Here is a 16,709-nt window from a genome sequence, read left to right as displayed (position 1 = left end):
TCAAATAGATCACATTTGGGACCTTCAAAGAAAGGAGAATGGCACGTCCAAGCTTGTTTGATTCTTAGTCTTTCCTGATAAAGAGATTAGGTGTTTCAAATTCTCCCACAGCCAACTTGGGAAAGTTTTAACCTCAGTTGACCCCCCAGCTCTAACCCTAAAAAAGCTATTAAACTCCCTACACCTATTCTTACCTCGACTTACCAATATAGGACTTTAGTATAGAAATGTATCACATGTGAACTCCCCTTCTCCCTTCCTAAAATTTAAAGTCTCCTAAATCACCTTTTTTACCTCTCAGTGCTGTCCAGGCATCTCTCTAGCCATGCCTCCCTGGAGCCCTAAAGAAGCTCACTGTCACTTGGGACAGCTCTTACCTGTTTTATGACTTTGAGAAATTCTGGTTCTGTCACTTCGTGATTACCAGGGAATTGCCTTTGTTTGGGTGTGTTTATATGCCAGAACGATAAAGAGACTGGCAAGAAGTAGTACAGGATGGGAGAGTTCGTTCATTCACCTTCAGATAGCCAGAGGAAAAAGAGCCCTTTTCACTTCATGTAGCTTCTAATCTGAACCCTGAGAGGGCGTTGAGGTTGGCTCTTCAATAACCCTTGTTAATGACCTGCTATCTGTGTGCTATTTTAATCACTAATGGCACTTTTATGTCAGTTTTTGTTACCAGCCTGATCCATATTTAGGTTTCACTCATTTAACTTTGTTATATGCTAAACCTTAAATAGTGTGCTGAACTTAAGTTGAATATTTGTCTAGACACAGGAATGCCTTCCAGATTAGATGTGTGAGAGCCAACTAGGCTACTCTTAAGTAGAATTTCATCATTGTAAGGCAAAATAGCAAGAATTGGGTTTCTACTCTACCTGTCCTGTAGGGTTGGACTATAAATGAATGGATATTCAAAAGTTGTTTTTTTTTCTCTCCTTAGTACTGGATGAATGAATACACATCATCTATTGGAATTGGAGTTTTTCATTCTGGAATTGAAGTGTATGGCAGAGGTATGTGTGCACATAGTTTAAATATGCTTTCTGGGGTTTCTTCCAGTTAAAAAAAATACAGAATCAGTTGGGTGTTATTGGCACACGCCTTTAATCCCAGCACTTGGCAGGCAGAAGCAGGTGGATCTCTGTGAGTTTGCCATCAGCTTGGTCTACAAAGTTCCAGGACAGGTAGGATACACAGAGAAACCCTATCTCGAAGAAAAAAAGAAAAGAAAATACTGTTAGATTTTTTTTCTTTGTCCCCTTTCTTTGAAGTGACTCACATATGTTATTGCAAAAAATAGAATAAAACACGTTTGTTTATACTGTACTTTGAAAAAAATGTCTGTGGTAGAATACAAGAGAGTACATTCATTATATTTTTTTCTAATTATTGTGTCTTTAAAACATTTTCTTAGCCAGGTTTGGTGGCAAACACCCTTTTCCCCAGTACTCAGGAGACAGAGGCAGGCAGATTTCTCTGAGTTCGAGGCCAGCCTGGTCTACAGAGTTTCAAGACAGCCAGAGCTACAAGTGAGACCTGTCTCAAAACCAAAGCCTGCCCACGCAGTGGTGACAGACACCTTTAATCCCAGCACTCAAAAGGCAGAGGCAAGTGTATCTTTGTGAGTTCGAGGCCAACCTGGTTTACAGCTACACAGAGAATCCCTGTCTTGAAGAAGAAGAAAAAAACCCAAATACCTCTTTTCTGAAGTTGTTAAATCATGATTGTTTTTCTCTAACATGCATAAGAGTGTCTAAGAAACTTTTGCACTTTGAAAACTGCATAACAAAAATAATCATTTTGGTTAGTGGTAGAAAGTGTCAAATTTGAAATACCAATTTCTTAGGGAATTTCAATAAACATTGGATTTTGTAGGTCTGTGAGTATCAATAGTCTATGCTAAGCACTCTTGCCTTTAGTAACATACACCATTTTGCTCAATTATCATGATATATCACCATGAATTATAAGCTTGCCTTTTATCGAAGTTCCTATATTTGCATAAGATAGGCAGTCTTTGTAACTTCCTAGAGTACATTATCTAATTCACCCAGGATAAACTATGTACCTTCTTGTTCACTAATTTTAAGTAAACTCCATTTACTTAAATATTTCAATACAATGTTTCTGCTGTCTTTGTATCTGGGTAGAGAAGTGCTGATAATTAAATCCATAGCCTCATACTTGCTAAGCAAGTTCTGTACCTCTGGACTATGTCCCTAACCCCTGCCTTTTTTAATGATGATTGCTTCTAGCTACAGTTTAACATATTCAATCTTGGCTGTAAAGATTTGTCATTTAAGCTTTACTTTTACTTGAAATGAGTGCACTTGCTGACGCCAAGAAACAATGAGGGGCTTCAGCTGAAATCTTCAATGATTAGAGTATTGCAGGTGGATGGGATTATAGCCTGTGAGTTTCCTATCTGACCTTCGGTCTAAGTTGTATTACTTCTTTTTAGTTAAATTTGAATAGCATGTTATGGTTTCCTTAGTGCTGTGAACTTTGAGACCATATGATCATGCTATAAAGTAAGAGAATGTGGCATTTTTTTTTTATAAAAAGAAATTAAGGCTCTAACTTGTCACCATTCACACTAATAATAACTAACAGAACTAGAATTTGAGCCCAAATATTCTTGTATGCTAGTCCAGTGCTCTATTATCCTGCACAATTTTTTATTCCCCTTCATAAAATAATTTAAAAACAAAAACATGATTCAAAACATGTTCATGGAAACTCAGAGAAATTATAATTGTTTCGTGTACAAAAAATAAAAACTAAAAAGACCTTTGTCTTCTCTTACTCTACTTAAGATTAAAATCCATGTGGGGCCGGAGAGATGACTCAGCATTTAAGAGCACTGACTGCTCTTCCAGAGGACCTGAGTTCAATTCCCAGCATCCACATGGTGGCTCCCAATCATCTACAGTAGGACATGATGCCCCCTGCTGGCATGCGGGTATACATGCAGAGCACTCATACATAACATATAAACAACAAAAAAATTAAATCCAAGTAGGAAGCCAGGTGGTGGTGGCAGCACACACCTTTAATCCCAGCAGTCAGAAGGCAGAGGCAGGTAGATTTCTGAGTTCAAAGCCAGCCTGGTCTCCAGAGCAAGTTGCAGGACAGCCAGGGTTACACAGAGAAACCCTGCCCCTAAAAACAAAAACAAAAAACAATGATTTTTACCAAATCCAATCTAATTATATACAGTATTTTAATAAAAATTATGTAGAACTATTTATTGAATCTTAAAGAGGAGCAGGGTGTGGTGGTATATGGTTGTATCTCAGTACTTAGGAAGCTAAAGTAAGAGGATTGTGGGTTTGAGGCCAGAATGAGACCCTACCTCAAGACCAGATAAACAAACAAAATTTAGGACAAGCATAGAAGTGGACCACCCATAATCTCACCAATTAGGGAACAGAGACTGGAGAATTATGAGTTAAAAGTTAACCTGGGTTGCATAGTTAATCAGGTCAGTTTAGGGTAACCAAATCCTTTCTTTTTTTAAAAAAAAGAAAAAAGAAAGTTTATATTTCTACAAAATCTGTCTGAAGAGATACCCTTGGAGCTCAGTAGTTAAGAGTACTTCCTGCTGCTCCAGAGAACTAGAGTTCAGCTCTGTTGGCTGTGGATAGAAGGGGACTGGAGTTAATAACTGTGACTAGCTCCAGGGGATCCATTGTCTTTTTCTGACCTCTGCAGGAACCAGCACTACTTGATAGCATATACACCTAGATACACACATGTCCAAGTAAAATTTAAATGAGAAAAACTAAGCCTCATCTACCTCGTTCTTTGCTGTGCTTTGTCTCAAAACTTAAGGTTGTGTATTTAACAAATATGTTCATTTATTTAAATATTTTGAGTCAGGCTTGCTATATAGCATGGCTGGTCTGGAACTCACAGTGTAGACAAAGCTGTCCTCAAACTTATAGTGATCCTCCTGCCTCCACCTCTCTAGCACTGAGATTATAGGCATGTACCACCATGCTTAGTTATTTAGTAAATCTTAAGTGATAGGACTAACTTACTTAAACATTTATTTGGAATTGCTTATATCTAATAAGACTTTACCACTTAATATGAGATGCCAGAATTGAAGCCAGAAGTTCTGGTTCTTTTCTGACCTGAAGCTATCTGCATTTTTGTTGGAGATGAGAGCATATAGCTGGAAATACATGTCTTGGGAGAACGTACAAATAGTGCCCTCCTAACTACAAGACTTGCTGTGAAGAATATGAAGATGGTTGTGTATTTAATGTTGATATTTTACTGTACTTCAGCTTTGATGTTTTGGGTTTTTTTTTTTTTCCTCAGACAGGGTCTATATATATAGTTCAGACCTGCCTGGAATTCACTAGGAATAAATAGCCCAGTCTAGCCTAAAACTCATGATCCATCTGCCTCCTGCGTGCTAAGATTACAGACATATACCACTATGTGCAGTGCAGTGGTGTTTTCACTTCTAATCCAGTGTAAATGAAGAGTCTTCATGTATGAGTGGATGCATGCAGCATGTTGACAAAGTACACCAAAACAGGACAGCTCTTCTCAGGAACCGTGAAGACTCATTCTCACTAGACAGTTTCTCCAGGGACATGCAGTCTTGAAAAGTGGCCAAGTCCTGAGCTGCTGGTCTCATGGTGTGATGGTGCCACAGTGTCTGAGCACTTTAAAAAACTGGTCACTCTCCTGCTGGAGTACATGTAGAGCAGTCTACAGAGCAGTCACAGGCATTTTGGAGTGTCTGTAATTGTTACCATTTCAGAGCTTTTAAAGACGGATATTCTCACCGCCAGGCAGTGGTGGCAAACTCCTTTAATCCCAGCACTCGGGAGGCAGAGACATGATTTCTCTGAGTTCAAGGCCAACCTGGTCTACAAGAGCTAGTTCCAGGATAGTCTCTATAGCTACAGAGAAACTATGTCTCAAAAAACCAAAAATAAAAAATAAAAAGACAGGTATTCTGTACTGCTAATACCCAAACAAGGACCTTGCAAAGGGCACTTTAGAAAAATATTCAAAGATAATAACATTATCTTTGTGGTATTTTAAAGCTGATTCAGCATTCTGATTCATTTTATTACATACTAAAAATTTTTACTTTTATCTTTTCAGAATTTGCTTATGGTGGCCATCCTTACCCTTTTTCTGGAATATTTGAAATTTCCCCAGGAAATGCTTCTGAACTAGGAGAAACATTTAAATTTAAGTAAGTAGGGAGAGTAACTTCTATCACACTATTGTAGGTGTCAGAGCTTATTTTATGGGTATAAAGAATTTTTAGATTAAAAAAATCTAAAAAGTTAAAATTTTAAAATTGAATTAAGTTATATAAGGATACAAAATCAAATAATGTGTGAAATAACCTGTTTATGCTTTTTGTTCAGAATCTTTGTAACTTGCTTTCTGTAGCTTTTCAAATATATCTGTCTTTATTTATTTTACATTCTGCCTTAGGAAATTCACCTGATGATCTTCTGCCTAGTCTCCGAATTGCAAAGGGAGAGTGGTCAGGGTGGGATTTTTTAGTATGACCTACTATAAAAATCTCGTCATTTTCCCAATGAAAGAAACATTTGTAAAATTAAAATAAATGAACTGATGAACCTGGACACTCTTGTCGATGGCCTCAGTGCAGTGTAGCCCTAAACCCAGCAGCTATCTCTAGACCCCTCGCTTCGTTAGTCAGAGTGTTTATCCCTCACCTGTTACATCCTAAGTGAGATTTAGAGTCTTTATTTCAAGAAGCTTTGAAGAAACTTGTGGATCTGTAATAGTGAATGTGCCCAGAATAAAACAGACAGTTCAGTACAGGACTGCAACAGTTATGAGTGCACGGCTCCTAACTCAGCACTGATGCCCCTCAGTCTCCATTTGTGCTTGATAAAATGATTTTCTAGTAATTTTTAGCTGTCTTTTACAACTAGCTTATATCTTAAATTTTACCTTTTATTGAGTAGTATCTGTTACATTTTCCAGGAAATATATTGAAGTGTTTTTATTTGATGTTTTGAATACTATATTTTAAAATTTAGTCAAGTTTCATGGCTTGCCTCAATGCAACACAAGGGTGGTTAATACCAAGAATTTTTTCTTTAGTGAAAATATGACCAGCTGTTTGCTATGAGTATTTAGCAAGGTTATTTTTACCTTAAATCTGGTGCTCTAATAACAAACATGTTTCATAAAGCAAAATGGAAACTAAAATTGAAATTACTAAGTATCTCATTTACCTTAGTCTGAATATATTAGCCCTGATTTATTTATTACAATATACCTGGAAATAAGCAAGTATTTAATAATGCTTATTATAAATAACCTGATTGAAACTGCTTTGTTTATTTTGTTTTTTGTTCTTTAAGAGAAGCTGTTGTTTTAGGGAGTACGGACTTTCTAGAAGATGATGTAGAGAAGATTGTAGAAGAACTGGGGAAAGAGTATAAAGGCAATGCCTACCATTTGATGCACAAAAACTGCAATCACTTTTCTTCAGCTTTATCAGAGGTAAATTCAGTTTCCTCCTAAAGTTCTGCAGATAACACTTTGCTGGTGTACTTTCTGTGTCACTATATTCAACCTTGGTGTTTTTTCCCTGATTCTTCCTGTCCTGGAGCTAGCTCTTGTAGACCAGGCTGACCTCAAACTCTCAGAGATCTACCTGCCTCTGTCTCCTGAGTGCTGGGATTAAAGATGTGTGCCACCACTGCCCATAGAGTCAGCAGAGTTTTAAGTAGTGATTCTGCTCATTCTTTTGTAGTGGGTAGAATGACTACAGATAATTGCCTCTTACTCACTTGGTTTGTATCCTTATGTTAGCATTTTATAACTGTGACAAATACATAGAAAAAGACATATTTTCCAATCATTGTGGATTACCATTGGTTGGAGCTTGTGCACAGTGTGTCTTGGTGGGAACTACACAGAAGAGCCAAGCAGCTTACCATCTGTCACCAAGAGAGAAACAGTGGAAGGAACTGGTGCCTGGTATTCTTTCAGGGGCATTCCTACGACTCCAGCCACACTTCCTTTCACTAGACTACCCCTTCAGAGTTTTGTACTTTCCATTGTGCCCTGAGCTAGCAACCACACTTAGTACATGAACCTTGGGAGAATGTTTAAGATTCAAACCATAACACACTGAAATTCTTAACTTTAAAAAAATAAAGGTTAAGAAACTGTTAGCACTGTACAGTGGTGGCACACACCTTTAATCCCAGCACTAGGGAGGCAGAGACAGGTGGGATCTCTGTGAGTTCAAGCACAGCCAAGGCTACACAGAGAAACCCTGTCTTGGAAAAAAAGAAGAAGAAATTTCTTAGCTGCTGAGACTTTTTGTTTGGTAAATTTTAGTTGCCTACCTGAATTTTCCTGACTCTTGTTAATAGATAACTTGCTTTGTTTATTTGTTTTTTAAAAGGCACCATATCTGGCTTATACTATAGTTTTTGTATGTATGATATACTAGTTACTTTTCTATTGATTGATAAAACACCATGTTCAAGGCAACTTAGAAGGAAGGGTTTACTCAGCTTACGGTTCCAGAGGATAAGAGTCCATTGTGGTGGAAAAGCATGGCAGTAAGTAGCAGGCATGATGGCGGGAACTAGATGCCATGAGCTCACATCTTGAACCACAAACTGCAAGTGGTGAATAGCACACTAGGAGTGGGTATGGTCTTAAGCTCTAAACCCCAGTGGCATATTTCCTTCATCAAGGCCACACCTCCTGAGCCTTGAACCTTGCCAAACAGTGCCACCAACAGGACTAAGTATTCAAATTCCTGAGACCATAAGGAACATATCTCATTCAAACCACTACACATAAATACCTGCAATGAAATTTAGCAGCAAAAACATCACGCTGTGCTGTAACAAAAGTTATGCAGACATAGTTTTTGTTTATTTGGTTGGTTGGTTATTTTTGTTTGTTTTGTTTTTTGTTTGTTTGTTTGAGAAAGGATGTCTCTACTTAGATTGGTTAGCCTGGAACTCACCATGTAGACCAGGCTGGCTTTGTGCTCACAGAGATCTGCCTGGCTCTCTGCCTCTGCCTCACAAATGCAGGCATTAAAGGCTTGATGTAGTCTTTCTTAAAAGCATTTTTTAGACTAAAAGTGACTGATTATAACTTAAATTGCAGCAGTAAAATTACAGATAAGAGGGCCCATTTCTGTCCTAGAGTCCATTCTGTAGTGATAGTTGAACAGTCTTCATATGAGAATATAATATTGTCAGCTAGTTTCTTGTTTCTGGTGCTTGAGTTAGCCTAGTCTTGCTGATACCAGAGTGTTGTAAGGAACTCCCCATGCATACCTCTTATATTTGAGGCCAGCCTGGTCTACAAAGCAAGTTCCAGGACAGCCAGGGCTGTTGCACAGAGAAACCCTGTCTCTGAGGGGAAGAAAAGTATAACTGTAACCTCTTAACTGAGCCTTTCTCACATAAAACCAAGTTACCTACTTCCAGGATCCAGTGGCTCAGAGTAAACATTCTATTTTAAAAGGCAGAAATGGAGCATATCAAGGAATGAATAGACCAAAGCAAGACCAAAAACCAGACCAACAAGGAAAACACCAAACCCCATAGCTCCATATTGGCATATAGGGCTCCTGTTGGACCCATTTGTGACCTAAAGGGCTTGGGTAGTGCCGCTGTCCAAGCTCTTGTTGCCTCAGCACATGTCAGTGCCACTTCATGCATGCAGCTTTCCTTGTCAGCCATGATTCTGACCTCTCCAACTAACTGGGGTTCACTGTCATAGCTTCACACAGTTAGCCTCTCGGGAACTGCCAGGTTTTTTGCCTGCTCAGCAGTTTTCTGACACCATAGTATAAGATGCCATGATTCACACAGTTTTATATTATGCCTCAGAAAGCTGTTCTATAGGGGCTGGAGAGATGGCTCAGAGGTTAAGAGAGCATTGCCTGCTCTTCCAAAGGTCCTGAGTTCAATTCCCAGCAACCACATGGTGGCTCACAACCATCTGTAATGGGGTCTGGTGCCCTCTTCTGGCCTGCAGGCGCGCACACACAGACAGAATATTGTATACATAATAAATAATTAAATAAATATTTTAGAAAGCTGTTCTATATAGATGATACTACCAAGTTTTGCTGCCAGCTCAGGATGTAGCCTGCCCTTTGGACCACAGTGCAGCAACTTGAGTGTGTCCTGCACAGACACTTCCCTGGGCATTAACGCCTTCAGTTACATTCTTGGTTTAGACTTCCTTCTGTGGGATGTATTTGCATTTTTACAAGTCAGAGCCTTAGATGGGTAGACTCTTGTCCTCAGAGCACCTTTTCAGTGCTCCATACAACAAGGGCCTCAACTGCAACTTTAAATGTGCCCAGGCTCTTTCCTGTACGTACTGTACATCTCTAATGTCTGCTTCACTTTTGGTCTCTCTTACCTAGATCTAAATGACAGCAAAAATCGGTGGCCACACCATAGCCAAAAGCGATCTTGCCCTGAAATTCTTCCATCAGACTAACTAGTCCATTACTTCTGTATTTGACTTCACTCAAGTTCTCATGACATGGGTAAAATGCAGCGAAATCCTTTGCCAGAATAACATGTGGATGACTTCTAGCTCAGTTATGTATGGAGTCAGTGGTTCCCTCTGAAACTTCCTAAGCTGGGACTCCACTGTCTCCTTTTCTCTCAACATTCTTATCTTCCCAGCTCTCACAGAAATACCCCATTAAGATTTGCTTACAGTGTTTAAGGGTTTTTCTAGCCCAAAGTTCCAAAGTCTTTAATATTTCTCCCGTAAACCAGTTGCAGTGGCCCAAAGAACCACAGGTTCAGGTCTATCAGAGCAGCAGCTCCACTCCTGGTCCTGCTTTTTTATTCTTTACTTGTCTGGTCGCTGTGACAGGATTCCTGACAAAGGCAACTTTAAGGACCAACAAGATGTCTCAGCAGGTAAAGGGCCTTGCTGCAAAGTCTGGCTACTTGAGTTTGATCCCCAGGATTCACACAGTAAAAGGAGGGAACTGACTCCAGAAAGTTACCTCTAACCACACACATCATGGCATATGTGTACTTACATACATGCATACAGCAAGCACAATTTTTTTTTATTTACAGAATAAAAGAAGGGGAATTGGAAAGATAACAGTTAAGAGCACTGACTGCTCTTCCAGAGAACTCAGGTTCAATTCCCAACATCCACGTGGCAGCAGCTCACAACTGTCTGTAACTCCAGTTCTAAGGGATCTAACACCCTCACATAGACATACATGCAAGCAAAATATCAATGTGCATGAAGTAACAAAAAATAAATTAGAGAGAGGGGGAGAGCTGGAGAAGAAGAGTTCAAATAAATAAAACAAGGGAGAGTATATTGTGGCTTATAGTTAAAGGAAAGTCCATCATTGCAGCAAGAGCCATGCCTTCCCTACATCTACAGAGTCAGGAGGCAGACTGATAAATCTGGTGCTGAGTTTCCTTTCTCCTTTTTGTGCAGTATCTGGAACTCCAGCCCATGAATGGTGCTGTCCTCATTTAGGGTATGTCTCCTCACCTCAATGATCTAACCTAGATAATCTCTCACAGACCTACCTAGAGCCTTATCTATTTGGTGGTTGGTCCAATTGACATTACCCTTCACACAGTATAAACCAAATACTATTTGATGAATAACCATAGTAAAAAATATTATGTTCCCATTTATACAAATGCATGGAAGACAAGTGTCACAGTTTCTTCACTATTAATAATCTGTTTCATTAAAATAAAATTCTGGTTACAATGCTAAATAACCTACTAATGGACTTTGACTCAGAGTTTTCAAAACTTAGACCCAAGGTTGTTGAAGAGATGACTTAGCAGCTACTGGCTGCTCTTCTAGGTGACCCAGGTTCAGTTCCCAGCACCCACATGGTAATTTACACTTCAGTTTTGATGCGGGAGAATTGTCTGTATTCTGTCAATCATATTTTAATAAAACGCTGATTGGCCAGGCAGGCAGTATAGGTGGGAAAACCAGACAGGAAGTAGAGATGATGCAATGAGAACAGGAGAATTCTGGGAAGCAAGGAGGTTCCTCAGCCATTCCTGTACAGACCACCGAAGAGGCAACATGTAAGCTGCCACACCGAGAAAGGTACTGAGCCCATTATGGCTAACATAGATGAGAATAATGGGTTAATATAAGTTATAAGAGTTAACAAGAAGCCTGACCTAATGAGTCAATCAGTTTATAACCTTATGGAGTCCTGTGTGTAATTTCTCTTTGGGATTTGCCGGCTGTTGGGATACCGGGCGGGACGGAAACCCCAACAAGCCGGCCCTTGTGTTACACAGTTTTAGGATCTGAAGCCCTCTTCCACACACATGGCATACAAATGTGCATGCAGGTAAAATGCTTGTACATAAAATGCTTTCTTTAAAATGGAAATTTAAAAAAAAGTGAAACATCAACCCAAGAATTGCTAAACTTTTTATGAAAGAGTCAGCTAATGGATGTTTTAGACTTGGAACTATTCATGACCTTAGCTCTGCGTCTTTTCATTGTAACCAAGAGCCATAGGCGCGTATCTATGAACACAGGTGGCTGGATATTACAGACTGTTTTAGGTTGATCAGTCCCCAACTGGGACTGAAGCTGTGTGAAGTCAGCTTCCCTGAAACACAAAGATATGTCTAAGAGAACAGATTGCTGAATGGAATCAAAATTTGAGAAGGAAAATGTGAAATGGGCAGCAAGAGGCTGTCGTGTTAACCTAATTTTTCTTAACTGCTTTATATGTGGTTAATGCAGTATGCAGATACTCCTAGGTCTATCTCAAATATAAGACACAATGCTGCTAGTGCATTCAGGAGTAGACAGATGGGAACGGTATCAAGTAAGTTCATTGCTCGGTCTTCTCCCACATTTTACCCAAGTAAATATTATTTAAACATATTTAAGTACCCATCTGCCTCACTCTGTGCTCTTAGGCACTGTGATAGATCCTGGGTAATCAAAAATGGTCAGAACACCCTACCTGTCCGTAAATGAAGTCACCTAATTTCCCTTTTAGCCAAGCTAGAAAACGGATTAAGGAATATTGCTGTATCCTTAGGGGAAAGTGTTGCACAGTTGCCAGCTTTCTAAATGCTTACTACCTTGTTGCTGTAAGAAACTTTGAAGCCTTATTCCAAAGTCATTAACCTAATGTTTGCAGATATTTTAAGATACTAGTTTCAGATCACATGATAATAATCTTTAGCATGACTAGAGGCAAACCATCGAAGTGGCAGTGGAACATGGATTCAGTTGAGTCCAGTTTTTACGAGAGCCAAGATGATACAGGGTAAAGTCAGCATTGTTTTGAGCTGCTTCTCACTATCTAAAATAGGAAGAGGAAGACTCCCAGTCCCAAGGATTCTATAAGAATGAGAAGTGGGCAGAGAAATGTAGCATGTCACCAGCCAAGAAGGATTCCAGCTGACACCCACTTCTATCCCCTTTAGTCCCCCTAGCCAGGCCTCCGTGCTTTGTTTTGACCATGGTCCCTCTGCCAGGGTATCGTGGAGCTAGTCTTCACGTAGGCACACTTCTTTCTGGACCATCTGAGCATCCTTGAAACAAATGAGTCTGGGTTGAAAGCAAATACATGGAATGCAGCCCAGGAAAAAGTGGCATGGTAGAAACTGGAAGAGAGTAGAAAAGAACCTGGGAAAAGATTTGACAAGAATACCCAAGACTGACTCTGCTAACAGCCTGGGGCTTCCCTTACTCTAATAACATCTTGTGCTAATAAGCCTTTTTCTTCCGTGTACTGTTCAAAGTAATTTTACATGTTTCAAAGTAGCTCAAGGATCCAAGACAGACAGAAGCCAAGCAGAATTAGCTTGACTTCATAACTGTAAAAAAAAAAAAAATACACAGCTGAAAGAAAGGAAGGGATTGCAGAAGGGTTCCTGGCTCCTGAGTTAAGGAGCTGCTTGTCGACAACCTGGAATAGTAGCCCCACAAGCTGGTCTGCAATATATTTTCTCACCCTGTAGCTACCCACCCTTTAGCAGGACAGCCAGCATTATTCTCTTCTCCCTAACACAGAGCTGTCTCCTCCTTAGATTCTTTGTGGGAAAGAGATTCCTCGCTGGATCAACCGACTGGCCTACTTCAGCTCCTGTATACCCTTTCTACAGAGTTGCCTCCCAAAGGAGTGGCTCACTCCTGCTGCACTGCAGTCTAGTGTCAGCCAAGAGCTCCAGGATGAACTGGAAGAAGCAGAGGATGCAGCCGCATCCGCTGCCATGGCAAGTGCTGCAGCTGGTGCCAGAACTGGGCGTCACACTAAACTATGAGCATCTCCAAAGTCACACCTTCAGAACTGTCTCTGGCAGTTGAATATCACTAGAGAAAAGAAAATAGAGTAAATGTCCTCTGGATATTTTGTATGCAAAGATGGCTCTCCCCCAAATCCCAGTTTTTCAGCTCAGGATTATCTTTGTAGTCAAAAACAAAAACAAAAAAAAAAAGAAGAAGAAAAATCACTTGGCGCAGGAGGGAAAACTTTATATGAAGCTGCCCTCTTTTTTTTTTTAATCCACTTGTAAATTTGGATTCACTTCCTCTGTTTTATATGAGCTCTGTTAAATTACGTTTACAGTATTTTGTATCACTGTTTACAAATCTTGCATGGACTTCTGCCACCATGAAAGAAGAAAATCTTCATCTTCAGAAATTAGGCAGGTCATCTTTGTACACATCCTGAAAATCGCCAGAACTACAGCATAAAAAGTAGGCACTTGAAGAGGTACTTACATGGTTACAGTTCCCATCACCTGCTTAAGAGCTGTATGTTAGATTTGTATTTGTTTTGTTACCATTTTTGGTGCCCAGATACAGGAATCCAAACTGGCCTGACATGAAGGAGCACACACACAGCCCGAGGGCTTGGAGCCCTGGGTCAGTTCCACTCCACCCCTTCCCATTCTGAGTAGCACATTTCCCAAGGTGCCCGTGGAGCAGCTGGTTCATCCCAACTACGCCCACCTCAGCAGGGTGGTATTCTTGTATCTGCCTGGCTTGATGCCTTGATTCTATAATGAATGAATAATGTTTTCATGGACGATACTCTTACAACTGACAAGTGTTTTTGCACATATGTTGGGGAGGGGCTTCATTTTTATTTTAATACATACTAAACTCCTCCCTGCCCAGGATGTTTTGGGTGGGGCGGGAGTATCCTAACCTAGCTTCCTGAGCAGCAGTATGAACTGACATTAAACTGCTTTTTAACTATCCAGGCTACCTTTTATACTAGACGTTGAAAACTAGAGTCTAAAGAAACACCCCCCCAAAGGTAATTCTTTAATATTTAATACTTTGTGTACACCATACCAGAAATGACTTGTTGGAGTTTATTAGTTCATGATGAGAGTAGTTTCGCCTCATAATAGAAATTCTATTTTCATTGATCTCTCATTGAAAAGTCATATTTTTGTGTGTCTTAAATTCATCTTTTTATGTTCTCTCAAATGTGTGTCTCTTACATAACATAATCGTAGGAATGAAGTTGTCGCTACAGTTAAATCTTCTTTAGTAGGGAAGTTGTCTGCTAGAGTCTACCCCCAGTTGACCCTTGGATGTAAGAACCAATCATTACATGTCACAATCAATGTTCTGCCTTAAGAGTGAGTGTCCTGTGTAAAGTAGTGGATGCAGCATAGAAACATCCAAGGTACTGACTGCAGCTTTAGATACTTCATTAGTGTGAAAGTCACATTTCTCTATGTGAGGATACATATCTTTGAGTAAATTACATCTTTAACTTTGCCATGAGCTGATTTTGATTGATACTTAATGTAAGCACACCCTCTTTAGGGAAAGTAAACCTTGGGTTATAAACACTGGCCTGAGGAAAATGAAGCCACTTTGTGTTGTTTGACTGTTCTGTTTCCAGAGAGGAAAGTTGCTCTGCTCTGTGGGGGGCAGAGCCTGTGTTTCAGGAACCATGCAGCAGGACAGAATATGCGGTCTTTATGAAGAGTTGACTTAGTTCAGGTCTGAAAATGAGACTTAGGACAAAACACTAATGCTCTCCAGGAGGTTGTTCACTAAAAGAAGAGACCTAGCCCCCAAGCCCAGGTTAGTAGGTAATGCTTGATGTGGTTCACTTGGAGTTTTTTTTTTTTAAATTAATAATATGGATCATGATGTTTTCTAACCCATTGAGATATGTTTTGAATCTGCTGTTGACCCAAGGGAATGGCCTCCCAGACATTTCTGGGTAAATAACCAGTAACAGCTCTTCTCTGTTCACTCATATTTCAGCAACTCAAAATACAAGTGACTTGCTGGTCTCTGTAGCGTCTGAAGTGATATAAAGGTCTTCTGGGAAACCTGAAAGTGAGCAGGTCAGATTCTGGACATGAGGTTTCTTGCAGTCTAGTGTACTTTATTAAGGTTGAAAGAGAAAAAATCTCGTTTAGTGAGGACCTTTTCTACAGTGCAAATTAAAAATGGGTTTTATTAATTTTGCTTCTCCTGCCCTTGGAAGAAAGCAATCTTGTTCTCAACCAGAACTCATAAGAAAAAAATTCCAGGTCAAAACTGTAGTCATGAATTTACATGTGATCCATGGAGTCCAGTATAGCTTCTGCAGTTGTAACCAAGTGAAACCATTTCTCCTGGAGGGTTGAACAGTAATAGCTGTAAAAGATCAGACAGCTGTTTTCTGGTACTTGTTTTAAATATGCTTGGGTTTTTTAACCCTCACTGGGGGCATCAGCTTTAGAAGTGTAACATGGGACGGTAGCAGGTGGTGATTGTCCTAGAGCGCCTCCAGGCCTGAGCTCCAGCCAACTATTGCTCTGACTCACAGCAATAGCATCTTACCCATCACCAGCATCTTACAGAGCAAGGAATTCCAGGTGTAGTCCATTGAAAGCATTGTGTGTAGAGATCAGGCACCACCGACAGCTGCAGAACTCTTTCCATGGCTGCTTCTGTCACAAGACGGCTAGAAACACATTCACTGCTTCAGGACTCTAACCCATGTGTCATCTTATAACTCCATTATATATTTCCTGTAGCTTTGGTATATGCTATGTTTGCTTTAAATGACTAATTTTAAAAGTTAGTTTTTGTCAGCAGTTGGCCATCCTGCCATTGCACTTCATTCTTGTCAGTATGGGTTTGAGAGTGTAGCTCAATTGTTAGACTTTCATTATCTCCTCATTCTATACACACACATCCCCACTGTCAACAGTTGGGACAGCTGTCAGTGAATCTTCATGGACCTGAAGAGAATTTCTTGTGAAGTTGAATGCAAGTGTACTGTCATTCAGTGTTTATGAAACACCAGGAACCTTCACTTTTGCTACCTTGATACAGCATTGGGTTATCATGTTACAACATTGAAATACATCAATTTATTAAAAACTACTTTTATAAGAAATGTTTTATAGTTTCTTTCTGACCTCTAAGAGAAAAGGCTGTTCTGTGTATTTGTGCTGGGAAGGGTTATTTGTAAATCCAGGAATCCCATCTGCTCTGCAGGAACGCGGCCAGCCCTTCTGTATCATGTCGTTCTTGTATTCACAGCTTCCCTTACTCAATGATAATTACTCTTGTGCACAAGCAGCAATAGAAGCTCGGATGTCTCAAGAATGGAGACAGAGTGGACCGACTGGAAGACTTCCCAACCTCCTTTGAGGAATTAAGTAGGAGCCTGTGTGTTTCTGCACCTT

The 16,709-nt window shown here is 39.9% G+C and overlaps 1 protein-coding gene across 1 annotated transcript in view; it reads left to right on the top strand.

Moving 5' to 3' along the window:
* Positions 1 to 16,417, top strand: part of Desi2 (desumoylating isopeptidase 2) — a 43,716-nt gene extending 27,299 nt beyond the window's left edge. The window contains exons 2-5 of the mRNA XM_087906098.1: positions 944 to 1,016; positions 5,134 to 5,227; positions 6,381 to 6,522; positions 13,086 to 16,417. Coding sequence (XP_087762224.1) covers positions 944 to 1,016; positions 5,134 to 5,227; positions 6,381 to 6,522; positions 13,086 to 13,319 — 543 coding nt within the window. The 3' untranslated portion in view covers positions 13,320 to 16,417. The remainder of the gene's footprint in view (positions 1 to 943; positions 1,017 to 5,133; positions 5,228 to 6,380; positions 6,523 to 13,085) is intronic.
* Positions 16,418 to 16,709: the final 292 nt, after the last annotated feature.

The sequence above is a fragment of the Myodes glareolus genome, chromosome 5 (genome assembly GCF_982192425.1).
Source record: "Myodes glareolus chromosome 5, mMyoGla1.1, whole genome shotgun sequence".
NCBI classification, from domain to species: domain Eukaryota; kingdom Metazoa; phylum Chordata; class Mammalia; order Rodentia; family Cricetidae; genus Myodes; species Myodes glareolus.
The sequence above is the reverse complement of the archived record's forward strand: the minus strand, read 5'-3'. Positions and strand labels throughout refer to the sequence as shown.